This window comes from Melozone crissalis, unplaced genomic scaffold (assembly GCF_028551555.1).
Source record: "Melozone crissalis strain CALT ecotype California unplaced genomic scaffold, PUWL_Pcris_2 ptg000012l_1, whole genome shotgun sequence".
Lineage (NCBI taxonomy): Eukaryota > Metazoa > Chordata > Aves > Passeriformes > Passerellidae > Melozone > Melozone crissalis.
This window is the reverse complement of record NW_026535790.1, coordinates 15,501,315-15,527,161: the sequence shown is the minus strand read 5'-3', so window position 1 is coordinate 15,527,161 and position 25,847 is coordinate 15,501,315. Positions and strand designations below refer to the sequence as shown.

The 25,847-nt window shown below is 66.6% G+C and overlaps 1 protein-coding gene across 2 annotated transcripts in view; it reads left to right on the top strand.

Annotated features, from left to right (window-relative positions):
- The first annotated feature begins 1,008 nt into the window (after nucleotides 1-1,008).
- Nucleotides 1,009-25,847, top strand: part of CASKIN1 (CASK interacting protein 1) — a 30,854-nt gene continuing 6,015 nt past the window's right edge. Inside the window, exons 1-14 of one of the 2 annotated variants that reach the window (XM_054270568.1) lie at nucleotides 1,009-1,160; nucleotides 15,857-15,908; nucleotides 18,355-18,452; nucleotides 18,554-18,699; nucleotides 18,781-18,876; nucleotides 19,331-19,461; nucleotides 19,532-19,640; nucleotides 20,047-20,155; nucleotides 20,264-20,358; nucleotides 20,439-20,556; nucleotides 21,930-22,145; nucleotides 24,047-24,154; nucleotides 24,279-24,397; nucleotides 25,472-25,559. In XM_054270568.1, coding sequence (XP_054126543.1) covers nucleotides 1,067-1,160; nucleotides 15,857-15,908; nucleotides 18,355-18,452; nucleotides 18,554-18,699; nucleotides 18,781-18,876; nucleotides 19,331-19,461; nucleotides 19,532-19,640; nucleotides 20,047-20,155; nucleotides 20,264-20,358; nucleotides 20,439-20,556; nucleotides 21,930-22,145; nucleotides 24,047-24,154; nucleotides 24,279-24,397; nucleotides 25,472-25,559 — 1,579 coding nt within the window. In that variant the 5' untranslated portion in view covers nucleotides 1,009-1,066. The remainder of the gene's footprint in view (nucleotides 1,161-15,856; nucleotides 15,909-18,354; nucleotides 18,453-18,553; nucleotides 18,700-18,780; nucleotides 18,877-19,330; nucleotides 19,462-19,531; nucleotides 19,641-20,046; nucleotides 20,156-20,263; nucleotides 20,359-20,438; nucleotides 20,557-21,929; nucleotides 22,146-24,046; nucleotides 24,155-24,278; nucleotides 24,398-25,471; nucleotides 25,560-25,847) is intronic. The other variant, XM_054270569.1, reaches the window with a different exon arrangement.

Genomic DNA, 25,847 nt, shown 5'->3' with positions numbered 1-25,847 from the left:
CCTCCTCCATCTCCCCCTGTGCCACGGGGCCGCAGCTCCCGGTGCCCGTGCCCCGCAGCCCTGTGGCCGCACCCTCGTGCCCAGCGCCGGTGCCCAGCTGGCCAGCAGCCCTCCGGCCCCGGGTGCCCCAGCGCGGATTGCTGGGGCCGGGACTGCGCGAGGCTTTGAGCTGGGAACTTGTCCCGGAGGGCAGAAATTTGGGCTGATATCCTGCGAATGATGCCGGTGCTCTGCCCTGATGGCACCGCGGGGACATTAGCGCCTTGTCCATCACCGGCCCCATTTCCTACCGGGCTCCTCAGCTTCCTCAGCCCTCGGCACAGCCGGGAACCCTCCGCAACCGTAATGTCTCGGTCGTTTCAGCCTTGAAAGTGAAAGGGACGAATGTCACCGGCCATTGTGTCAACAAAAGTGGAAAATGACGCGGTAATGAGCGCTTTATTTACAGAAATAAGGAATGCTGGTCCTGCCCGGATTCCGATATCGGCGCTGCTGCGATGGCCAGGCGGGACGGGGAGCGGCGAAGGCGCCCCGGAGCCGGGCTGGGGAGCAGGGGGTGCCCCGGGAGGGGGTGTGCTGGATCCCCCGGGACCCTCCCTCGGGAGATAGAGCCCCCGAGCAGCCGCTGAGCCCCGCCAGCTCGGTACCGGCACGGCTGCGCGGCGGCGCCCACCGGGGCGTCCCCCGGGCCCGGCACCGGGGAGGGGATCCCCGCGCTCCGCCCGCAGCACCGGGCGGCCCCCGCCCTCTCCTCCTCCTCCTCCTCCTCCCGCTGCTCGTCCTCCTCCTCCTCCTCTTCCTCCTCTCCCGCGCTGCCCCCCGCGCTCCCGGTGCGGCCCCCCCGCCCCGCCGCGCCCCGCCCCGGGCGCCCGCCGCCGCCGCCGCCGCCGCCCCCGCCCCCGCCTCCGGAGCGGGCGGGCTGGGCGGGGGGGCCGCGCCGTGCCGAGCCGAGCCGTGCCGAGCCGCGCCGAGCCGCCCCCCGCCGCCCCCCGCCCCTCGGCGCGCCGCGCCGCGGAGGATGCTCGGGCCGTGAGCCCGCAGCCGGCAGCCCCGGCGCGGCGCAGCCATGGGCAAGGACCAGGAGCTGGTGCAGGCGGTGAAGGCGGAGGACATCGCGGCCGTGCAGAAGCTGCTGCAGAGGCCCAAGCCCGGCAAAGCCAGTGAGTGCGGCGGCGGCGGGGCCGGGCGGGGGGCGCCGCTGCGGGGGGACACACGGAGGGGGGGCGCGCACGGGCGCCGGCGGCGGGCGCGGCGCCTCGGGGCCGCCTCCCAGCGCCGCTCCCGGGGCCCGGCCGCGATGCCGCCCTGCCCGCCCCGGAGCATCCCCGGCCCTTCCCCGGCTGCGGGCGGGCGGGGACCGCGGACGTGCCGAGGACCCCCGGCTGCGGCCCGGGAGGGGCGGGGGCGCTGCCCGGCGCGGCTCGGAGCGTCCCCGGGCGCCGCGCGGGTGCGGAGCGCTGCGAACGCTCCCCTCGCCGCTCCCGGGGCACCCCCGGCGGGTCGGGCTCCGGCCGGGCTGCCCTTGCCCCGTGCCCCGGAGCAACTCCGGACCCCCGGGAGCCGGGCCCGGCGCTCTCCCGGTGCTCCCGGGGCTCTGGGCAGGGTTTGCGGCCGGGCGCGCTGCGTGTGCGTGCAGGGAGCGCGGCCGGGCCGGCGGGAGAGCGCCGGGGCTCGCTGCCCGCACACCCGCGCGTGTCCGCGCTGCCGCGGGCGCGTGTGCCGCTGTGTTTGGGTGCGTGGGGTGTTTGCGTGGCGGTGTGTACCCTGGCATCTGCGCGTTTGGCTGGGCTGTTGGTGTTCCTCGCTGAGGGGGTGTTTGGATGTCGCTCCCGGGTATCTCCCGGAGCATCCCTGCGGCTGGCTGTGCCCGGCGCCGCGGGTGCGTGGCCAGGTGTGAGGCTGCGGGGGCGTGCGTGTGCTGTGCGTGTGCGGCTCCGGGCGTACGTGTGTGTAGCTCCATGAGTATCTACTCGCTGTAGGATGTAACTGCTCCGTCGAGGCGTTCCGCCCGGGACTGAATAATTCATGGTGCTGATGCAGCCGCAGGTTTCAGGCCTGGTGCCGGGGACGAGCTGGGCGGCCGGGGACGGTCCCTGGGTACGGACAGGGACCGCGGGGAGGGCTCGTGTGGCTCTGGGTTACTGTGCCCACGGTCCCTCCATTGCTATGCCCACTGTCCCTCTCTGCAGGGCTGGCACTCCCCAAATGTGGGCGCCCCTGGAGCTGGGCAGGGCTGGTGAGCTGTCCCCTGTCCCCTGTCCCTGGTCGCGCAGGGCTGTTTCTGGCCAAGCAGGGCCAGCGTGGGGCTCCATGTCCTGGTGCTGAGCAGGGTTGGCACGGCATTCCTCATGTTCCTGCTCTGGTGTTGCATCCACCATGTCCACGGTGCCACATGAGGCCAACATGTGTTTCCTCATGCCATGCAGGGCTGGCATGGCATGCTGTCCCCCTGTCCCCAGGGCCGTCATTGCTGTCACTGCTGAGGGACTGGGCAAGAAGAACCTCCAGCTCAGAGCCCCCTTCATTCCCAACCCACCAGACACTGCTGCTGCCGTGACCTCTTGGGGCAGTGTGTGGGTATGGGGACAACGCCTGGTCTGTGCCCAGCAGTGTCCCCACACACCCTTCTGCAGCCCCTGCTGGCCTGGGCACACAGCTGGCGTTGCTGTGGCAACAACCAGAGGTGCTTGAGTGCCACCACCTTCTCCTGCATCCCTGTCCTTCCCAGGGCTCTGCTGCATCTCCCACGGCTGAGCCCACCAGGCAGGATGGCCACGGGTGCCAGCAGGGCTCCCGTGCCAGGGTCACAGATTAGGGACACCCAGTGGGGCTGAGCCTGCTGTTGGGGTGGATGTCACCCCGTTCCCTTGCTGGGCTGCCCATCCCCAGCTCTGCTGGACCCACAGTGCCAGTGCCAGGCTCCTCTGTGGCCATTTCCCCACCGGACCCCGCTCTCCCCTGTGCCAGCGGGTGCCACGCGTGCTGTGAGTGCCATGCTCCCAGCCTGGGGTGCTCAAGCACCTCTGGCCATGGCAGTGGGGCTGGGGTGGTGCATGGAGCGGCAGAGCAGCGGGCAGGGCTGTCCCCACGCTGTCCCCGCGTCCCCTCCGAGTTCCGGTCCCACGCACGCCCGCGGCGCTCCCCGCGCGGCACCGCCGAGATTTGTAACTTAGCTCCGTTATCTGATAATATCCTATTCATGTGGGGTTTAATACACGAGATTTTGGAAATCCTTGCGTGAATTAGCGCGGGTTGCCATGGTGACAGGGGCCCGTCGGTGTGAGAGCGGGTTCGGGCCGGGCCGGCCGCAGCGCACACCGCGCCTGCTTCGGGCCATCCATAATTGATGAGGTTGTCTGAAAGTTGCGCAAATCAGATGCAGGGATTTGGCAGCAAACTGTTTCCCTCCCTGTCCCCTCCTTCTCGGTGCTACCTCGAAGAAATGTGGTGACTTGGCGTTTTCCCCTCGGCTCCAGCAGCTTGGCATGGGATGGCGTGGGAGCGTGGGGTGTCTCCAGGAGCACTGTGCCCGCTGTGCCATCTCTGTCCTGGGCACCTGCGGCTTTGGGCAGTGGGAGAGGAGCTGTGCAGTGCCATGCAGAGGATCCACAGTTCCGTGGCTGTGGAGGGTTGGAGTGGGCTGGCTCCTGCCCTGTGAGCCCTGCCAGGGCTCATCCACGTTGGGAATGGTTCCTGTGTGGTGCTGCCAGTGCCGAGTGTGGGACCTCCAGCCAAAGGATCCTCTGCTCCAGTTTCTCCTCCAGCCAGGCTGGGGGGCTCTGTGAAGCGCTTCCACACATGGCAGCTTCGTGTGGCCACGGACATGTCCCAGCACGTGGCCCTGCAGTGGCAGGACAAGCACTCAGCATGGCAGGAACTGGCTGTGTGTGGAATCCAGGGCTGTGACCTGTGCGGCTGTGCTGCCCACCCCATGCCTGGTCCTCAGTGCCACCCTGGTCCCTCAGGTTGCCATCAGGACTCGTGTCCTGGTGTGCTGTTGGAGCTCTGGGGCCACCCAGGGCTGGGTTAGCCAGGGCTGGGCACAGATCTCTGCATCCCCTGTGTCCTGCCACGTCAGGGTAGCCCTGGGTAACCCAGCCCAGCCTGGCCCCGCTGCCCGGGGTGCTGGTGCTGAGGCCTGGGCAGCTCTCAGTGTGCCCTCTCTCTGGGCAGGAGAGCCCTGTTCCTGCACTGCCGCCTGGGCAGGGCTCTGAATGCTGCCCTGCGTGTCACTGGCAGCAGCTCTGGCATCTCAGGGCTCGTCCCATCACTCTGGCCCTGCTGCCATGTGTGTCACTGCCCTGCGTGTCACTGGCAGCAGCTCTGGCATCTCAGGGCTCGTCCCATCACTCTGGCCCTGCTGCCATGTGTGTCACTGCCCTCCCTGCGTGTCACTGGCAGCAGCTCTGGCATCTCAGGGCTCGTTCCATCACTCTGGCCCTGCTGCCATGTGCAGGGAGCAGGTCCTGCCCTGCCTGGGAAGGGACCTCAAAGCTCAGCGAGAACCCCCAGTGTCCTGCTGCCCATGGGGAGCCGTCCTGGGATGTGAGTGGAGCTGCACTGGCTGTGTGGGGACGTTCCTTCACTGGTGCTCCAGGGTTTGGGGACAGTGGGCAGCAGAGCCAGAGCACCTGGGGACATGGGCTCCGGGCAGGGCCTGGCCAGCTGCCTCCTGCCCTCCGGTGTGTCCTCCTGCACAGTGGCCAGTTAATTCTGGCTTTTCTTGCCTGCACTTGATTGCATTCATAATCTGCTCTGATAACAGTATTTAATAAAACCGGGCTAATATGGCGCAGTTAGGAAATGTCTTTGACATTTTACAATTCAATTTCCATGCAGTAAAAGGCAGGGCAGATGCAAATCCAATTGTGGTGCAGTGCCCAGGGCACACGTGGCCGGCAGCCGCCGGAGCTGCCCAGTTCCCCCGGCCCTGGGAGAGAGCAGGAGCCTTTCCTGGGAGAGCAGGAGCCTTCTCAGGGAGCAGGAGCCTTGGTAGAGCAGGAGCCTTCCCTGGGAGAGCAGGAGCCTTCCCTGGGAGAGCAGGAGCCTTCTCAGAGAGCAGGAGCCTTCGTTGGCATGCAGCCACCCCCGATGGCCCCTGCTGCTGCTCCCTGGGCACTGGGCAGAACCTCCCTGCCCACAGAGAAAGCCAGGCAGGATGAGCAGGTGATGCTCACTGGGGTGCTGGAGGCCCTGGATGCTGCTGTCTCTGGAGCCATCAGTGCTGGGCAGCACATCTTGGACTGGGGCAAGGGGCTGCAGGGCCAGATGCTGTGGCCAAAGAGGTGCTGGGCCCGTGCATCCCCCGTGGCACGGCCAGGCATTGCTGCCACGCCTCCCCCGTGCCCTTGGCAGGGCTGGAGGGGCAATGCCCAGGCGATGGGCTGGGGCACACGGGTGGTGCCGGCAAGGGGAGATGCCGGTGATTCCCAGGCGTGGCCCAGGCTCGGGCTGTGCTCCCAGCCCTGCTCACAGGCAGGTTCCCCCAGCTGCTGCCCAGCTCCTCCACGTGTCAGCGGGTCCCCCATCAGCCTCTCGGGGTTCCCAGCCCGTGTGAAGCCTCGCTCCCAGCAGGACTTGGCAGGGAAGTGTGGGCTGCAGTGTGCCAAGTTTCCTTCCACGGGGGCACCATTGCTCGGCCTGGGGTGGCTTCTCATCATTTTACATTTCTTGCCTCTGTGGCCGGGCAGAGCTGTGCACACCCTCTGTGCCCCCATCCCCAGCACAGCCCCGAGTCCAGGCTGGCTGCAGGGTCCCTGCCCTGCTCTGGGGACCGGGGACATTTGGCCCCCGCCATGGAGGGGCAGTGAGCCACGGGCCGGCGGCTCCGTTCCCAGCTCCCTCCTGGCCTGGATTTCTCTCAGCAGCCCCGAATGCACCTGGCTGGGCACCAGCAGCCCTTTGGCAGCCCCTGTGCGAGGCTCTCCACGGCTCTGTGTGCACCAGCACCTCGCTGCCCCCGTGCTGGGGGCGCCACTGGGGGGGACGTGGCAGGGCCAGCCGGCACCCGAGGGTGGCAGGGCTGGCACTGAGCAGCTCTGAGCGCTGCGGGTGCCCTGAGCTCCTCTCCACAGCCGTCCCAGCGGCTGCCAGCCCACGGTGGTTTCCAGTAGCCAGGCTGGCGTCTGGCTCCGCTCCTCCTCTCTGCACTCTGTTTAACCCTTCCTTCCCCTTGCCAGCTGCTGGGAATGGCTGTGATCAGCCCCCTGCCCATCTCGGTGTGCCCCCAGCCCCTTCCCCCTCCCCACATGGCTGCAGAGGCTGCAGCAGCGGTGCCTGGGGATGGCAGCTCCGTGCTGCTGTGCCAGGGCTCAGATGGGTGCCACAGCAGTGCTGGGTGCTCAGGGAGCACATTCCTGCCTCATGGCAGGTGGGAGCTGTGGCAGGGCCGGGGGGTGAGTGCTGGAGGGGACAGCCCGGCTCTTGGGTGATACCTGAGGTTGTTTCCCACAGTTCTGTCTGTCCCCATACTGGTGTTGGCTGGTGTGTGCTGGGAATGGTGCTCAGCACTGTTGGGAGAATGTTGGAGAATAAATTTGCTGATATTTAATGACTGGTGCTGGTCCTGCTGGGCCAGGCTTCCCTTCCAGTGAGGGAGAGGCACTGGGAAGCAAAACTTAGGAGTGCCTGCATGGACACTGTTGTTCTGCCACTGCTTTGTGTCCTGTCCCTGGCCAAGTGTGCTGCAAGGGTGGGCCATGGCCAGCAGGTCACTGAGCCAGAGTGCAGCACTGATGTCACCTGTGCCCTGGCTCACCATCCTGTCCCACATCTGGGGCACTGGGACTTGCCCTCCTGGTTCTCCCCTTCCCAGTGATGCCCCCCTGCCCGGCAGGACCGGGGCTGGCTCATCCTGCCGGCCTGAGAGGGATCTTTAGGCGCTAATGAAATGTTAATAGTATTTTCCAACTCAATCCGGGAGTAGAAAATGAGGTGTTTAACGCTGGGCTCTGCAGCGACAGGAGCAATCAGCCTGAGAAATGGGAACTGGGATGCAGAGCTGGCCTGGCCTCTCCCGGCAGCTCCATGGTGATGGATGGGTCCCGGTGCTGGCACAGCCACCCGATGGGACAACCGTGCTGGGAGGGAGAGCGGCTGGCAGGGAGTGCCAGCTCTGCCCGGGTCTCCTTGGGTGTCCCCACAAGGTCACTGCTGGCACCTGGAGAGCGCCGAGCAGGTGGAGGTGAATGCGGGGCTGGGGTGCCCCGGGGTGCAGCAGGGTGAGAGGACCCCAGTGCCATGCCCTGCCATGGTCAGCTGGAGCTGGACCGAGCTGGAGATGGTGCCCTGGGGCACCGCAGGGTGAGGGGACCCCAGAGCCGTGCCCTGCCATGGCCTGTGTCATCTGGAGATGGGCCAAGCTGGAGATGGTGCCCGAGGAGCCACCACAGGCTCTGCTCCTCAGCACTTGGGTGGCCGGGTGTTCCTCCCACGTGCCCACCTGTGCCCCTCTGCATCCCTGGGCATCCGTTGGTGTGCATCCTGTGTGTGCCCCAGCCCCTGTGCATGCTGTGCGTGCCCCTGTGCATGCTGTGCATGCTCCTGTGCATGCTGTGTGTGCCCCAGCCCCTGTGCATGCTGTGCGTGCCCCTGTGCATGCTGTGTGTGCCCCAGCCCCTGTGCATCCATGTGAAGGCGTGTGCCTGGTGTGCCCATGTGCCTCTGCCCCGTGCCCCCCGTGCCTCTCGCCTGCCCGGCCATGGGGCCGAGGGGCCGGGCCCGGGCACGGCGGGCTCGTGGCGGCGGCAGCGGCCGCTGATCCCTTCCAGATGTGGCTGCCGGAGCTCCCCGAGAGGCCCCGCGGGTTCCCGGCCGCGGCAGCCGCTGGAGCAGAGACAAAGCGGCGGCGGCTGCCCGGCTCCTGCATTGCAGCTGGGCTGTTTACGGCAGCGCGCTCCTCGCAGCCCTGCAGCAGCACAGCCCCGCTCCCGGGTGTGCCCAGCGGCTGCCTGAGCCTCGGTCCTGCCTGCCCTGCCAGCCCCTGCCAGCCCCTGCCTGTGCCCGCTGTGCTGGGGACACTGGGGATACTGGGGACACGGGGATACCGGGGGCACTGGGGGCACTGGGGATACTGGGGACACTGGGGGCACTGGGGGCACTGGGGACACTGGGGATACTGGGGACACTGGGGGCACTGGGGGCACTGGGGACACTGGGGATACTGGGGACACTGGGACACTGGGGATGCTGGGGATACTGGGGATACTGGGGACACTGGGGGCACTGGGGGCACTGGGGACACTGGGGACACTGGGGATACTGGGGACACTGGGGGCACTGGGGGCACTGGGGACACTGGGGATACTGGGGACACGGGGATACTGGGCACACTGGGATGGGTCCTGCCAGCCCTGTGCCTCCCCTGCAGCGCTGCCAGCCCCCTGGGAGCAGTGTGAGGCCTCCAGCCTTGCTCCCTGTGCTCCTGGATGATGCAGGGCATGGCCAGGCTGCACATCCCCGCTGCCCACCCACCCGGTGGTCACTGGCACACCCCTGAGCTGCCAGGCCACACAGCTGCCCGTGCCCGTGCCCGTGCTGCCCCTCCATTCCTGCTGGGAACGCAGTCCTGGAGCAGAAGGTGGGCACCGTGCACCGGGCGGGTATGAGGACAAACGATGGCTCTGGAGGCACCAGGTTTAAACAGAACCCAGGGCCTGTTTAGCTCTGCATGGCTGGGAGCTCAGAGACAGCGCTGCAGCAGCCCCCAGAGCCTCCGATGGATCTGGGCTGCCTGCACACAGATGTGCACACACTCAGGGCACACCAGGAACTGATCTGGGCTGCCTGCACACAGATGTGCACATGTGTGCACACACTCAGGGCACACTGATCTGGGCTGCCTGCACACAGATGTGCACACGTGTGCACACACTCAGGGCACACCCTGAGGTGATCTGGGCTGCCTGCACACAGATGTGCACACGTGTGCACACACTCGAGGCACACCAGGAGCTCCCACCACTTCCCAGTGCTGCTGCCCCGTGCCAGGTTCATGGGAGGCCAGTGATCACCGCCTGCCTTGGTTAATGATGCTTTGAGATGCACAAAGCTCCAGGTCCCGCCCTGCAGCCAGCGTGGACAGGGTCCCTCCTCCCAGGGGGTGAGGAGGAGGAGGAACTGGGGAGGATGAGGATGAGGATGGGAATGGCGATGGGGCAGGATGGTCTCTGCCCAGGGTGGAGGTGAGCAGTGTGCATCCACCTGTATCTGCTCCCGTGTCCCAGGAGGTGCAGTGCCAGCCGTGCTGGGATGGATGGATGGATGGATGGATGGATGGATGGATGGATGGATGGACGGACACAGGTGACAGTGGCCCTGAGCAGCCACGTCCCCATCCCTGCCATGCCAGCCTCGCTGTGCCAGCAGCAGCTCCTTCCAGCCAGGGTGATTATTGAAAATTACCTGTTTGCCACAGGCTGCCAATTAGGGCTCCCTGTAAGCGACACCAACATTCATTTCCACAGAGACGAGCGTGGGCGTGCGGCTGGCACCGGGCACGGCAGGCTCTGGCACCAGGCATGGCAGGCACCGGGCATGGCAGGCACCAGGCACTGGGCACAGTGGGTGCTGGCATTGGGCATGGCAGGCACCAGGCACTGGGCACAGTGGGTGCTGGCACTGGGCATGGCAGGCACCAGGCACTGGGCACAGTGGGTGCTGGCACTGGGCATGGCAGGCACCAGGCACTGGGCACAATGGGTGCTGGCATTGGGCATGGCAGGCACCAGGCACTGGGCACAGTGGGTGCTGGCACCAGGCGTGGCAGGCACTGGGCACCAGGCATGGCAGGTGGCTGGCACTGGGCACGGTGGGCAGCTGTGATGCTCAGTGCTGGTCCCATGGAGCTGGGCACAACCCCCGTGTCCCACCCGTGTCCCCCTGTCACATCCCTGTCCACATCTCTGTCCTGCCCATCCCTGATGCTGCTTCCCCGCGTTCCTGGGTGCCCTGGGCCGAGTCACCAGGGATCCCCTGCCCAGCGGAGCCCCTGTGGTACTCGGGGGCTGGGGGGCTGGCACTGCCCAAAGGGGTCCGGCTGATGCAGCGTGGCTTGGCCTGGCTGCGTGGCACCACACAGCAAAGGTCAGGTGAGGATATGGCTTGGGAATACAGGGGGAGAGCGGGGATCTCCCTCCACGGGAGCTGCTGGAGGGTGCTGGGCCCCCTGGCCGGCCCCAGCCCTGGTGGGTCGGCTCTGCCCTGGGTACACCCGTGTCCCCTGTCCCCGCCTGCCCTGGCAGCCTGCAGGCTCAGCCCCGCGCCATCCCGAGGGACTGAAAAGTTTCCTTTTTGTAAAAATAAAAGCATCACAGTGGAGTCCCTGCTGCCTCTTGAAAGCTGCATTTAAGCTGCTTCCTGCAGCCCCGGGGGACAGCGCTGCGCGGTGACTCAGGCTGCCAGAGCCCAGCCAGCCTCCAGTGCGGATTTCACCCCTCCTTCTCCAAAGGGTCTGCCCGGGACGGGCATCCGGAGCACCTGTACCTGCGCTGGGCACGTGGGCAGCATCCCCCAAAAGTGCCTTGGGATTTGGGGAGCCGCTGGGGATGGGCAGCGGGGCACACAGCTGTGGGTATACAATGGTGATAGGCAGTTGTTATCCAGCTGTGGTGGGCACTGGGAGGTCCAGCTGTGGTGAGAGGTGCATGTCCAGCTGTGGTGGGCAGTGGACATCCAGCTGTGGTGAAAGGTGTATGTCCCGCTGTGATGGACACTGGGCTGTGCAGCTGTGACGGGCAGTGAACATCCAGCTGTGATGCACACCAGGGTGTCCAGCTGTGGTGAGCGATGTCTGTCCAGCTGTGGTGGGCAGCAGTGATCCAGCTGTGCCGAGCTCTGCCCTGCAATGGCTCCATCCCATCCCAGGCACACCTTAGCCCCAGGCAATCCCTTTCCCTGCACAACGAGCCTCCCGGTGCATTATTTATACAGTCCCGATCGATCGGAAGATGATAACGGCTTCATTAGCATCTGAGCATCGCGGCCCCAGCGCCTGACACGACCTTGGCTGCAGGAGCACCAGCTTTTCCCTGTCAGGACCTGCTCCCCTTGGCTGCAGGAGCACCAGCTTTTCCCTGTCAGGACCTGCTCCCCTTGGCTGCAGGAGTACCAGCTTTTCCCTGTCAGGACCGGCTCCCCTTGGCTGCAGGAGTACCAGCTTTTCCCTGTCAGGACCTGCTCCCCTTGGCTGCAGGAGTACCAGCTTTTCCCTGTCAGGACCGGCTCCCCTTGGCTGCAGGAGCACCAGCTTTTCCCTGTCAGGACCGGCTCCCCTTGGCTGCAGGAGCACCAGCTTTTCCCTGTCAGGACCGGCTCCCCTTGGCTGCAGGAGTACCAGCTTTTCCCTGTCAGGACCGGCTCCCCTTGGCTGCAGGAGCACCAGCTTTTCCCTGTCAGGACCGGCTCCCCTTGGCTGCAGGAGCACCAGCTTTTCCCTGTCAGCACCGACTCCCCGGTGTCACCATCATCACCAGCCCCAGCCAGGGCTGCTGTGGCTGCCTCGGTGGGGTCCCCCCATGGCACAGGCCGCCGTGGGGACCCCATCCTCGCAGTGAGGAATGAGACCCCCCCCCGTGGCAGGGCTCCTCGTGCAGTGCCCGTTGTTTGCGTGGCGCTCGTTAGCAGGGATATAATTAAGAGCAGCTATTTTGGATGCTTCCTTTATCCGGCGGCTCCCAGCGATGCCGCTGCAGGATCCTCCCCCCTGTCTCTGAAACAGGCGCTTGCCTTGAATGTCTTCCCTGTGGGTATTCACTGCTTGTGGGGTGCTGTTGTGTTTGTGGGGGCACACGCAGGGCTCTGGCCGCCCATGTGAGCTGGGGAGAGGGGAAGCAGCAGGGCTGGGGCTGGAGGGGAGTGGGGTCACTGCAGAGGGGTCAGGGAAGGGATGGAGAGGAGGATCTGGGGGGTTCTCCTGGCTGATCCGCTGCCGCCATGCTGGGGAGGGGGCAGCAATGCTTTCCCCTCATTAAGAAGATGTTGATTTAGCGGAGGCTGGAGCCATCTGCTTGGAGCAGCCGCCTGCTGCCTGCCGGGGGAGCTGGGTGAGGATGTGCTTCGTCAGCGGGGGCTTGGCCGGGAGCCCCCACGCTCGGGCCGGGCATCGATCGCTGCTGGCGCTGCGCTGGCTGCAGAGGCTGGCGCAGGAGCACGGGAGGGGGTGCTGGCAAGGGACAGGAGCCCCCTGAGCAGCCCCTCCATGTGGGGCCGTGGCCTTGGACACCTGTGCAGGGAGGGGATGGGGCAGCCGGGCACAGGGGGTTCACTGCAACCTGCATTGGGGCGCCCAGAGCTGTGCTTGGCCACTGAGGCATACACCGGCCACCTGGGCACAGGTGTGTCCATACAGCGTGTTCTGAGATACCTGGAGTAGTGACTGGGCACAGTGATCTCCCTGTGGCATGTACTGGGATTGCTGCTTGGGCACAGGGGTCTCCTCATGGCCATGCATCGCTGTGCCCAGAGCTGGGGTTGGGCATGGGGGTCTCCACGTGGCCATTCATCACAGTGCCCAGAGCTGTGTTTAGGCACAGGGATCTCCTCATGACCATCCATCACAGTGCCAAAAGCTGTGGCTGGGCACGGGGATCTCCTCATAGCCGTGCACCACAATGCCCAGAGCTGTGTTTGGGCACAGGCGTCTCTTCCTGTTGTGCTCCAGGACACCCAAAGCAGCTGCCAGGCGCAGTGCCAGGGTGACCCTGGGGTGGGGCAGAGCGGGTTCCCATGCCCAGGCCCTGCACGTGCCAGCTGCCCGTGCGCCACTCACACCGCGGTGCCCGCCGGGGCCGGGGCTGCCGCGGGGCCGGCGAGGAGCTCGCTGCACGCGGAGCGCCGGGCTCAACCCGAGCGTGATGGAGCTCCTGCAGTGCCTGTGTTTGAGGGAAGGCGTTCCTGGAGCAGAGCAGGCCGCTCCCGCCGCGGTGTTTACTCCGGCAGGCGCCGTTTATAGCTGGTGTCGATGGCAGACGCAGCGGCTCCCGCTGCACAGCGCAGCCCGTGGTGCCAGGGCCTGCGTGTGCCCCCCTTCCCTGGGGCTGCCATCGTAATCCAGGTGTTTGTGGGGTGCAAACTGCTCTGAGAGCCATGGAGAGCTGGGCCGTGAGACACCAGGGCGGCCCTGTGAGCCCACACGGCACAACCATCAGCTGAGCAGCCCATGGGGAGCCAGAGGGGACACTGGGGTGTCTCAGGGATGGTGGTGGGGCTCAGGCTGTCCGAGCAAAGATGTGGCGCCCCTGATGGCACCTGCATGGAGAGGGCAGGATGGTGACTGCAGGTGCTCAGTGCTCCCTGCCACCCCCCAGGGATCCCAGCAGAGAGGACAGCCAGGGACACGCTGGGTGCTCCCTGGCAGTGTGGCCATGAAGGAGCTCTGCTCTCCTCCCCACCGTGCCCATCTCCTTTTGTAGCCGATATTTTTAATTGGAAGCACTCGGCTCCCTTCTCTCTGCCTTGTTAGTGCAGGAATGTTCCTTATCATTAATTCCCAGCCGTTAATGAGCTCTCCTGGCTCTTGTTGCCCCAGACTGGCTGCAAATCTCACTGTGGACCTGGTGGCCAGGGCAGCCATCCTTCCTTCTCTCCTGCTCTGGGAACTGGGGTTATTCTGAGAGCCCAGCTGGGCCCCGTGCTCCAGCTGCCTTCGGCACGCTGACGGCCACTTCCAGAGCTCTAAGGAAAGTCAAACCACTGCATGGCTGCAAGTCACTGACTAAGCACTTGGCACGGGCAGTGATGGAAGTGCTACACAGATTTTGGCAGCCGCAGCCTCTCCTGCAGGTGCAGGGAGGGAAGATTTGCCGCTACGCTGCGCCGGGGCGACGGTGGTTTGGCGATGCCGAGGGTGCCACGTGCCTGGGGATCACCAACGGCATCACCACTGCACCCTGGTGCCGGGGCACTGCCCCGTGCCAGCCCCTGCCTGGGATCAACCTGTGGGCACGGCCAGGCACTGCAGACCTGCTGACAGCGTCTGTCTGTCCGTCCGTCCGTCCGTCCGCAAGGCCCCATCGCCCGTCTCGGGGCCCGTCTCGGGGCCGGGGGCTGGAGCCAGCGCCGGGCACGGTGCCGCTCCTGCGCCCACGGCTCCTTTTGTCCGCTGGCCCTGGCATCCCTGGGGGCAGCTCGGGCCCTCTCCTGGGAGCTGGCTCCTGGCGCGGGCAGCAGCGGAAGCGGCGCTGGGCTCCTCTCCACGGGGCTGAATGGCACCTTTGTTGGGGACGCTGGAGGGAACGCGGGGCTGCGGGACCGGGGCAGTGCCGGTGCCACAGGGGCTGTGCCAGGGACCGGGGCAGTGCCGGTGCCACAGGGGCTGTGCCAGGGACTGGGGCAGTGCCGGTGCCACAGGGGCTGTGCCAGGGACTGGGGCAGTGCCGGTGCCACAGGGACTGCAGGGACTGGGGCAGTGCCGGTGCCACAGGGGCTGTGCCAGGGACCGGGGCAGTGCCGGTGCCACAGGGGCTGTGCCAGGGACTGGGGCAGTGCCGGTGCCACAGGCGTTCTGCCCACCTCTCATGTGCAGCTCTTCCCAGGGGAGCACGGGGATGCTGTGGCAGGGATGGGATCCGGGGTCTTCTGTGGCATTCCTGTCCCTCCCCACACCCTGGGGACCCCATGGTGTCCCTGTCCCTCTCCAGGCACCCTGCAGTTCTCCTTCTCATCCTGCATGAGGCACCTCATCTGGGAGGAGAGCCTGGGCACCTGGTGGCTGGAGGGTGGGTGCTGTGGCTGGTAGAACCTGATCTCTGCAGTTGTCACCTGTCACACGGGGCTGTGTCAGCATCAGCAAATGTCCTGCAGCTCGGACAGCCGGGCGGCCCTGGAGCGCAGGGGGCAGCCATGCGACAGAGCCTCTGTCCTGGGCCCGTCCGTGCTGTGTGGCCTGGGCAGGGCTGGCTCAGCCTGGCACCACTCCCCAGGTTTGAGGCCAGGGCTGGACACAGCCACCCCTCCTGCTGCTGGTGCCCTCTGAGCCCCGTGTGCCCATGCAGAGGCTCCTGGGCTGTGGCACAGCCCTGTGTCCAATAATCAATAACCACAGGGACACTCACAAGGGGACACGGCAGAGGGGGAGAGAGCAAGGCCATGGCCAAGGCACACAGGGAGTGTCTCTCTGGCCCTGCATTCCCTTTCCCTGCCTGAAGCAGCCCCTTCCAGCCAGCTTCTCCCAACAGGAGCTCGTCCCTGGCTTCAAGTGCCTTTGCCCATTCTCCCTGCTGGGCCATGCAGCCTTTGGGTCCCCTCCCAAGGGCTCAGGGCTGGAGCTGTGCTCACTGTGTGGGGCTCAGGGGCTGCTGTGTGGGTCCCCTGTGGGGCTCTGCCGTGCTGCTCCCACCCTCCTCTTCTCTCTCCTGCTCCCGCTGTGGGAAGAGCAGCTCGCTGGAAAGCCTGAGTGGCATTTTTCGGGTAAATCTTATGTAAATCTGTCTCCATCCTTCCTCGTGCTGCTAATTGGATTGCCCCGGCGCGGTTTCATTTCCCAGAGGGTGGGGAGGGCAGTGCAGGGGGGCTGGGGGTACAGGAGGATGTGCTGAGCTCTGCCCGGGGGGGGCTGCAGGGGCCATTCCAGAGCCCCAGATGGGTGAACGAGACAGGGGAACATTGCCCAAGCAAACCAGGGGAGAATGGGCAGAACCTGGTGCCAGGAGGAGCCCCCGGGCTCTGCCCCCTTCAGCAGGGACCCCCACCCTGAGCCTGCAGGTTCGGGCAGCCTCACTCAGCACCTGTGGAGCTGCTGGGAGCCCCAGCCTTGGTGTGCGGGGACACCTGGAGCTGCCAGCACGTCCCCTCCCTGGTGTGCCCCTGTCCCTGCACCAGCCTCCTCCTCTAACGCCCTGTCCCCTTCCCTCCCTTCCAGAGCTCCTCGGATCAGCAAAGAGAGTCAATGTCAACTTCCAGGACACGGACGGGTGAGTGGGAGCCCCAGCCCGGGTGTGGGTGCTGTGGGGTGCTGTGGGAGTGCCCGGGGTCTGTGTGGCAATGCCAGGCTCTCCCAGCTGCCAGCTCCAGGGCTCTGGAGCCCCCGTGGCTGAGCCCTGCCTGCGCCCAGAGCCGGTGCTGGAGGCAGGGGCAGGGCTGTGCCCACATCTCACCCCACTTTTCCCAGCCCTGGGGGAGCTCAGCCCTGTGGCGAGCTGGGTGGGAGAGCCATGACCCCGCCAGGGACGGGTGATGCTGCACAGCCACATCCAGGGCTGGGAGCAGCAGAAAGGGGCTGCAGACCACCCTGCTAATGACAGTAATGAGGCCGCAGGGACGCCACGGGGCCCTGCACAGGGGGGGATGCTGTGGGAGTGCTGCTTGTGGGGCTGGGCAGCAGCTGCCCCTGGCTCTCCCCGCCCTGAGATCCCCCTTGAGTGGGGCAGCAGCACGATGTGATGCCACTTGTTCCCTCCGCTGTGCCAGGGCAATGCCAGGGAGAGCAGCAGAACGGGAGGCCATGCCCTGGGGATGTACAGCCACAGCAGCCCGGCTGCCTCCTCATCCTCGTCACCAGGGTGGTGGCAGTGGGCATCCCCTGGTACCTGCCAGCTCATGGCTGTGCCAGGGGCAAGGGGCACCACCCAGGGGCCACCTCGGGCTCAGCAGAGCCAGCAGGACACAGGAGGGCTGAGTGTCATGGTAGGGCTGGGCAGCTGCAGGCAGGGCCTGGCTCATGTCTGGCTCCTGGAAGGTTCAGGGGGTGCTGAAGCACAAGGGGAGCAGCCTCCAGCCCCAGGCACTGCTCCTGGAAAGGATCCCTGGGATGCAGGCTGCAGCCTGGCTGTGCTCTGCTCTGTGTGAGCTCCGCCAGTCCCGTGCCTCAGTTTCCCCATCCCGGCAGTGCTGGCTTGTTCCCAGCTGGGAGTGCTGTGGGTGAGCACCGTGCTGGTGTCCCCGCATGGATGACACTGTGCTGGTGTCCCTGCATGGGTGAGCACCGTGCTGGTGTCCCCACATGGGTGAGCACCGTGCTGGTGTCCCCGTGCTGGCCCCGGTGCCCTGCTCCCCTGCTCGTGGCCGAGGTGCCCGGCTGGGCCAGGAGGTGCCCGAGGGAAGCCCCCGAGGCAGCCGCGGGCCAGGCTGCGATTTGCACCATCTTGAGCGGATCTGAGCAGGGCGCTGGAGCGGAAAATGTTGACATTTCCCAGGCAGACGTTGGGGATCGGCCTCCTGTGCAGGCTGTCTGCTCACATCGCCACTCCCCGCTGGGGATGGCAGCCACAGCTCCTGGGCACCGCCGTGCCTGCAGCCTGCTTCCCATGGGACCTGTCCCCTCAGCCTGGGGAGCGGGGCCAGGGGGATTGTCACCCATACCTGCCCCTCGGGCACCGCCGTGCCTGCAGCCTGCTCCCCACGGGACCTGTCCCCTTGGTCAGGGGCTGGGGACACAGTGCCAGGGGGATTGTCACCCACAGCCCCGTGGCACTGGGGACACAGGGCCAGGGGGATTGTCACCCACAGCCCCGTGGCACTGGGGACACAGGGCCAGGGGGATTGTCACCCACAGCCCCGTGGCACTGGGACACAGGGCCAGGGGGATTGTCACCCACAGCCCCATGGCACTGGGACACAGGGCCAGGGGGATTGTCACCCACAGCCCCGTGGCACTGGGGACACAGGGCCAGGGGGATTGTCACCCACAGCCCCGTGGCACTGGGACACAGGGCCAGGGGGATTGTCACCCACAGCCCCGTGGCACTGGGACACAGGGCCAGGGGGATTGTCACCCACAGCCCCGTGGCACTGGGGACAAGCGCCAGGGGGATTGTCACCCACACCTGCCCCTCAGGCACCGGGCAGCCACAGAGGTCAGCGTGTCCTGGGGGCTGCCATGTTCTGGTGGTGACACCGGGGTGGCCCTGGGGATGGGATGGGGACGCTGTGCAGGGCCAGGGCTCCGAGCAGCGGCACGGTGGGTGCCAGCGCAGCCGCACGGAGGAGGATGCCGCTGCCGGGAGCACAAGTAGGTCAGCTCCTGGCCTGCTTCCCAGGCGGGAGCCTCGGGAGCTGCCAGAGCAGAGGGGTGCGGGGCCGGGGGCTTTCCCCACCCCAGAGCTGGGCACGGCACCGGGCACGGCAGCGCTGCCATCTGTGCTCGTGGGGCCAGCCTGGGGGAAGTGGGTCACTGGGGAGGGGGCTCCCTGGTACCCCCACCCTCCGTGCCTGCCCTGCCCAGCGGGGTCTCAGCATTGCCAGGCCTGCAGCCGCTCTCACCCCAAAGCCCACACAGGGATAGGGGGTGGCTTTCCCAGGGACATGGAGGGCAGGGCAGCCCTGGGTGCTGCAGAGGGGCAGGTTGGAGGCCGTGGTGCTGGGCAGGGCTTGGCAGGGCTGTGGGGGGACAGTGGCCCCTGACACCAGCCTGCTCCCCAGGTTCTCAGCTCTGCACCATGCAGCACTTAACGGCAACACAGAGCTCATCTCGCTGCTGCTGGAGGCACAGGCTGCCGTGGACATCAAGGACAACAAAGGCGAGTCCCGGGTCCCCTGCCCCGTGCCCCTGCGGGCTCTGCCCGCTGCCTTGGCACATGGAAGGCTCACATGGGAGGCTCACGGCTCCTTGTCCCTGCAGGCATGAGGCCCCTGCACTACGCGGCCTGGCAGGGCAAGAAGGAGCCCATGAAGATGGTGCTGAAGGCAGGCTCTTCTGTGAACATCCCATCAGACGAGGGCCAGATCCCCCTGCACCTGGCAGCACAGCACGGGCACTACGACGTGGTACGGAGGGCACGGGGCTGGCGGGGGGGTGCCACCCCTCCAGCCCTGCCCTCACCGGGCCGGGGTCTTGCTTGTCCCCAGTCGGAGATGCTCCTGCAGCACCAGTCCAACCCCTGCATCATGGACAACTCGGGCAAGACGCCCCTGGACCTGGCATGCGAGTTTGGCCGGGTCGGGGTAAGTTCTCGCAGGGCTGGGTGTCCCCAGAGGAGGACTGGGAGGGAACAGGGGCACTCTGAGGTCCTGGGGGTACAGGGGCACTGTGAGATCCCAGGGGGGGGACAGGGGCACTGTGAGGTCCCTTGGGAGGGGGACAGGGGCACTCTGAGGTCCCGGGGCAGGACAGGGGCACTGTGAGATCCCAGGGGGGGGACAGGGGCACTGTGAGGTCCCTTGGGAGGGGGACAGGGGCACTGTGAGATCCCAGGGGGGGGACAGGGGCACTCTGAGGTCCCGGGGCAGCTGGAGGGGCACAGGGATGGCCAGCACTGGGAGTGTTTGGTGCCACCACCATTGCAGGATAGCTCTGGCTGCTGGCAGGGGGAGGCACGGCCGGGGGCCGGGGGCTGCAGCCCCGGGGGGCGGCCGAGCCGCCCTTGCAGCCCTGCTCCGTCTGTGTTTGCTGAGCCAGGTGGTCCAACTGCTCCTGAACAGCAACATGTGCGCGGCGCTGCTGGAGCCCAAACCGGGGGACACCACCGACCCCAACGGCACCAGCCCGCTGCACCTCGCCGCCAAGAACGGCCACATCGACATCATCCGGTGCGTGCCGCGGGCAGGGGGGGCAGCACCGGCGCCCCCCGTGCCCCCCTGACCCCGCTGCGCCCCGCAGGCTCCTGCTGCAGGCTGGCATCGACATCAACCGGCAGACCAAGGCGGGCACGGCGCTGCACGAGGCCGCGCTCTGCGGCAAAACGGACGTGGTGCGGCTGCTGCTGGATGTAAGGGCCCCCCTCGGCACCCCCAGATGGCCCCAGGCACCCCCAACCCAGCCAGGAAGGGGTGACCCCATAGCTGGGGCTCAGAGCAGCCTGTGCAGCTCTCCCTGGGAGCAGAGCTGAGGGTCCTGGGGGGATGCACCAAGGCTCTGAGGGTCCTGCAGGGGATGCACCAAGGCTCTGAGGGTTCTGGAGGGGATGCACCAAGGCTCTGAGGGTCCTGCAGGGGATGCACCAAGGCTCTGAGGGTCCTGGGGGTGCACACTGAGGGGTGAGGGTCGCAAGGGGGGTACACACGAAGGTCTGAGAGCTGTGCCCTTCAGCTGCTGGTCTGCTGGCGGCCTAGGGAGTCCCAGGGGTGGCAGGACGGGGACCAGCCTCCTCCCAATCCCTCTCGGTGCCATTGCAGAGCGGGATCAACGCCCACGTCAGGAACACCTACAACCAGACGGCTCTGGACATCGTCAACCAGTTCACCACCAGCCAGGCCAGCAAGGAGATCAAGCAGATGCTGCGGGGTAGGGGGTTGGAGGGCACAGAGCGGCCGCGCTGGCACAGGGGCGCCGGGCTGGGGGTGCCAACCCCCGTGGGGCGCGCGGCCGCTGACGCCCCCGTTCCATCCACAGACGCCTCCGCAGCCCTGCAGGTCCGGGCCGTCAAGGATTACTGCAACAACTACGACCTGACCAGCCTGAACGTGAAAGCCGGGGACGTCATCACCGTGAGTGCGGCCGGGGGGGCCGGGGACAGCGCGGTGGCAGCGCCAGCCCCCGGCCCGGCCCTGACCTGGCATGCCCGCAGGTGCTGGAGCAGCACGCGGACGGGCGATGGAAGGGCTGCATCCACGACAACCGCACCGGCAACGACCGCGTGGGATACTTCCCCTCCAGCCTCGTGGAGGCCATAAGCAAACGAACAGGCAAATAACCCCCCTAGACCCCCAGCCCCGGGGAGCCCATCCTGGCTTGGCGGGGACCGGGCTGTGGGGCTGCAGCAGCGAAGGCAAAGAGGGGTGATGCCCCTCATGTATGCGGGGTCGGTGTCCCCGCCGTGGGCATGGGGACGGTGCCCAAAGTGTGTGGGGTCAGTGTTCTCGTGGTGCCTGTGGGGCTGCTGCTCCCATCCGGTGTGCAGGGTCCGTGTTCCCGTGGTGTCTGTGGGGCTGGTGCTGGCAGCCCTGGGGTGTTTGGGGTCAGCCCTGGCTGCCCTTGGGCTGGGGGAGGCGTTTGAGGTGCTGGGAGGTTGGTGCATGAGGAGACCCAGGGTGTCACTGAGGTTTGGGGGGACGGGCGCAGCAGTGGGGTGGCAGGAGCTGGTGCTCAGGGTCTGTGCAGGGGCTGGGCACACAGAGAGCGTCTTTCCAGCCAGGGCCATCTCAGGGATCGGCCCCTGCTCCCCTGCCCTGTGGCTGCTTGTTCCCATCCCCATTGCCATCATCATCCCTTCAGGCTCCTGGGGGCGTCTGCAGCCCCCCTGGGCTGTGCCCTCTGCCAGAGAGTCCCAATGGGGCTGGTGCCTCTGCAGGCAGCACTGAAAGGCCCCACATCAACCATCCCAGCCCTGCCCTGGGACTGGATCCTGGGGGCAGCCACGCCATGGGAACACGGGCAGGGAATGGTGGCACTTGAGCAGTGTCTCAGGAGAGTGACAGCACAAGTGGCTGCAAGGCAACCCAGAGTGTCCCTGGAGGCACCTGCTGCTGGACAGGCAGGGTCAGAGCCACCCTCCAGGCGTGGGTTGTGTGCCAGTAGCAGAGATGCCATCCATGTCTCCTGGGCTGAGCTCTGTGGCTCCTGGGCTGCAGCTGGCCCACGGCAGTGCCAGCCAGGCTGTGGGGTTCTGTACCCACCCCACTGGCGGCAGCAGTGTGGGGTGCAGGCGCTGTGTCACAGCTCACCCCTGGACACGGGGGTGGCAGTGCTGCGGCCCCAGCCCGGCCCTGCCTGCAGCCCCACAGCCCTGGGATGGCCCTGCAGGGAGCAGGACCCTCAGCCTGGCTGTGAGAGCCCGTGAGCTGACCCTGGGGCTGTCCCAGGGATGTGTCCGTGCCCTGTGCTGGGCTGTGCCTGTGCTGAGCTCCCGCTGCTGCTCCTCAGCTCCGCTCCGCATCGCCTGGGTCCCGGTTCTGGCTTCTCCACGTCCCTTTGGTCGCATTTTTGATTTGCTGCCTTCTCCCCCCTTTCTTTAATTTTCTTTTATTTCCTTTCTTTTTTTTTCTTTTTTGGCGGCACCGAGCGTGCCTCTATTATTTTGATTCTTTTCATTTTGTCTCTTGTTATGTTTTATTATCAGGTTCATGGGAGACTGTAACAATCCCCCAACACTTCCAAAAGATCCCGCTCCCGGCTTACGGGGCTGCTGTGCTAAACGGTGACGCCTCGTCCCATCCGTTCCATTCCCTGCCTCCACCTCCACCTCCACCACCACATTCCCATCAGACTCTTTTCAGTTCCTTTGGCTATCACAGGCTCTCCCCTAGCAGTGCCGACGAGCCGCGTTACGGACAAGGTAGTTCACCGCTCGCTTCGTGCTCTCCATGGATTTTCCTTTCTTTCCCTTTAAAGCGTGTGTCGAGTCCTTTCTCTCTGCTCGGCCTCTCCCCCTCACGGGGGCTGCAGGGCGTGTGTGTGTGTGCATGCAGCGTGTGCATGCGCGTGCATGCGTGCAGCGGGGGCGGCGGGGGCACTCGGGTGGCACACGCTGCCACCGCTCCCTCCACACCTGCACCAGGGCTGCTGGCACAGCGAGTACCCGAGGCACAGCCACCCTCCCCAGCCTGGCATCCCCTGGGTGCACGGGCACCCCCAAAGCACTCACGGCCCTGCGCCAGGCAGGGCTGGCAGCGCAGTGCCACAGCGCAGTGCCACAGCGCAGTGCCACAGCGCAGTGCCCGGGCTCAGGGACCCTCTGCTGGCCGCAGCCTCCCTGCAGGCCCCAGCTCTGAGCAGGGCCCGGCTGTGCCCGCGGAGCTGGAAGGGGCTGTGGCTCCGGGGCTTTCCCAGGGGATGCTCTCGGGGCTGGCTCAGCGCAGGCAGAGCCCAGGTGAGCCCTGGGGACCGTCCCCAGGACACAGGCAGGTGACAGATGCTGCAGGGCTGTGCGTCAGGAGCACCCAGCAGCAGGGATTGCAGGGGTGCTGTCCTCCGTGGCTGGGGCCAGGGCTCTTTGCGCAGGCCCTGGTGGCAGTGGCTAAGGAGGTTGCATTGGGGGGCACGGGGTGGCCCTGCTGGCATTGGGCACAAGGGAGCACTTCTTTGCCCTGGGGCTTTCTCTCCTGCTGGGATCGCATGGAGCTGCACTAGCCCAGACTCCTCTTGGTGTGACCGTGGCATGTGCAGCTCAGGGATGTCCCAGCCTGACTTGGTGAGGCTGTTTGTCTCCTGCTCTGCTCCTTCAGTGACTTTATCACCTGGTACCACCTGTCCCCTGCTATGGCTGGTGCTGTTGGAGCGAGCAGCTCCATGAACAGAACTGGCCTGGTTGGCAGGGCGCTGACAATGTCCCACAGCTGGTGGCGGGGTGGCAGTACCCCATGGCTGGCAGGACAGTGGTGGGGCCGTGGTGGGGCCGTGGCAGCACTGGCCCTGTAGGGCTGTTGTCCATCTCACCTGATGCTGTTGTCCCCCTGCACTCGGAGCTGGGTGTCCCTGGTGCAAGTGGGACCTGGCAGAGGTGGCCAGCACAGGGAGCTGGTGAGGAGCTGTGCCCTGGGGTGACCCTCAGGCTGTGCCCCAGAGGAGGGCCAGGTCCTTTCATCCACTGCTGTGTTCCCTGTGTGTCACCTGGGTTTCAGCACCCAGTGTCCCCACAGATGGGTGCAGGCAGCTGCAGGGACATGGCCAGCACTGCCTGGGACAGGGGACAGTGGGCTGGTCCCCACTGCTTGAGTTTGCCCAGCTCCCTTTGCTCCCTGCACTGATCATGTCCCCATCCTGTCCTGTGAAGGGATGGCACAGTCCCTGTCCCTTGTCCAGGCTCTGCCAGGGCGCTGGAACACCCCACCATGGTCTGTCCTGGCTGGCAGTGAGGAGGGGATGCTCTGCACAACAGGGCCCAGGGCTGGTCACTGTCACCTCTGCCAGCTTGGGGTGGGACAGGGCCCTAGGATGGCTCTGGCGTCCCTGGGCATGGATACAGCCGGGGTTCCCACACCTTCCCTGTGGGGCTGTTCCCGCACTGTCCCTGTGGGGCTGTACCCACCCCATCCCTGTGGGGCTGTACCCACACCTTCCCTGTGGGGCTGTTCCCACCTCGTCCCTGTGGGGCTGTTCCCACACCTTCCCTGTGGGGCTGTTCCCATGTGCAGCAGTGCCAGTCCCGGGGCCGTGGTCACCTCCCTGTGCCACAGCCGTGCAAGTTCAGCACAGTGCCACACGCCTGACAGCCGCTCTCTCTGCTCTGCCACCAAGGGTCCCGCGGGGCCGACATGAGCCCGTCCCACCTGTCCCCGTCGCAGGGCGGATCGGCCACGGCAGCGCCCGCCGAGGAGATCTGGGTGCTGCGGAAACCCTTCGCAGGTACGGCCCTGCTGGGACACGGAGCGCGTGGCAGGACGTGGCGGTGGCTCCGTGGGGCGCTGCCACGCTGCGGTGTCCCTAGGAGCGGGACACAGAGCCCTGAGAGCCTCTCCTCTGTGTGCAGGTGGTGACCGCAGCAGCCTGGGCAGCACGGGCAGCGTGGCCTCGGCGCGCAGCTCGGGGAGCGGGCAGAGCGCGGGCAGCGGGGCGCACGCCCTGCACGCCGGCTCCGAGGGCGTCAAGGTAAGGAGAGCCCCGAGGCGGCCGTGCCAGCTGCTGCTGGCTGCACTCTGCAGCGTTTGCTGCCTGCCCTGACCTCAGCTGGTGCTTGACCGGGTGCTGTGCAGTGTCATCGGTACCTGTGTGCCACCAGCTACGCTGTCACCAACAGCGGCCACCAGCGTGTCCCCTCCACCTGGCCCCTGAGTGCTGCCTGGGCAACCTGGGCTCAAGGCCTGCAAAACATTCCACAGGTCCATGGGGGCTGCTGTGCCATGTCTCTGCTGCCACCTCACTGCCAGCCACACTCTGCACTGTGCTCTGTCCTGCACACACTGCTGCCACCAGCCTGGCACACTGCCACCAGTGCACTGCTGCCACTGGCCCAGCACACTGCAACCAGCACCACGCACTGCCACCACCAAAACATGGCACATTGCACCAATGCACTGCTGCCACCAACACGGCACACTGCAACCAGCACCATGCACTGCTGCCACTGGAATGGCATACTGCCACCAATGCACTGCTGCCTCTGGCACAGCATATTGCCACCAATGCACTGCTGCCACCAACATGGCACACTGTCACCATGCACTGCTGCCACCAGCACCGCACACCGCCCTGCCACCACTGCCACAACAGCCCTGCAGTGCCCCTGGGCTGTCCCATTCCCTGGCGATGGCACCTGCCAGCCCACCAACCCCAGCACCCGTCTGCCCACGTCCCTGGCACCCTGCCTGCCGTGCCCACGAGCACGCTGCCAGCCAGGGGGGCTCCGTCCTGCGGGCACAGGGACCCCCAGCCCGTGCCGGCAGCCCGGGCTGGGCATGTGCCAGGCTGGCTTTGGGGCGCGGCGGCGCCGTGGGCTCTGCTGCCGGCAAAGCACCATCTGCTGCTCCCGCTCTCCCCGCTGCCGCCGAAATCTGCTGCAACCCTCCCTGCCCACCCTCGCCCGAGCTGGCAGCACCCGCAGCACCCGCAGCATCCACGGTACCCGCGACACCCGCGACACCCGCGACACGCAGCCCCGGCCCGCCGGCCCCCTCCGCCCGCCTCACTGTGCCTGCTCTCCCCCCTTGCCGGGGTGTTTTTCAGCTGCTGGCAACGGTCCTTTCCCAGAAGGCTTCTGCGCAAGAGTGTGCCGTGGGCGATGGGCCGGCCAAGGCGCAGGACATCCCCGCAGGTGCGTGCTGCGGCCGCCCGGCTGCCGGAGCAGGAGGAGCCCTGGCCGTGCCGTGGATCCAGGGATTTGTCTTTTTTTTTATTGCCACGGCACCCGTCGCCAGAAGAAAAACGTGTGGGTAAAAAATGACTCTGTCGCCTTTCGGCTGCTGCCAGGCCTTCTCCTGCCTCGGTTAGTGGGGGCCCGCGGGGGGCGGGGGGCGGCGCGGGGCGGGCAGGGGGGGCACCGCTGCTCCCCGGCCCCTTCCCTTCCCGGGCCCCCCGCCAGCCCTGCTGGAGCCCGAGCGGG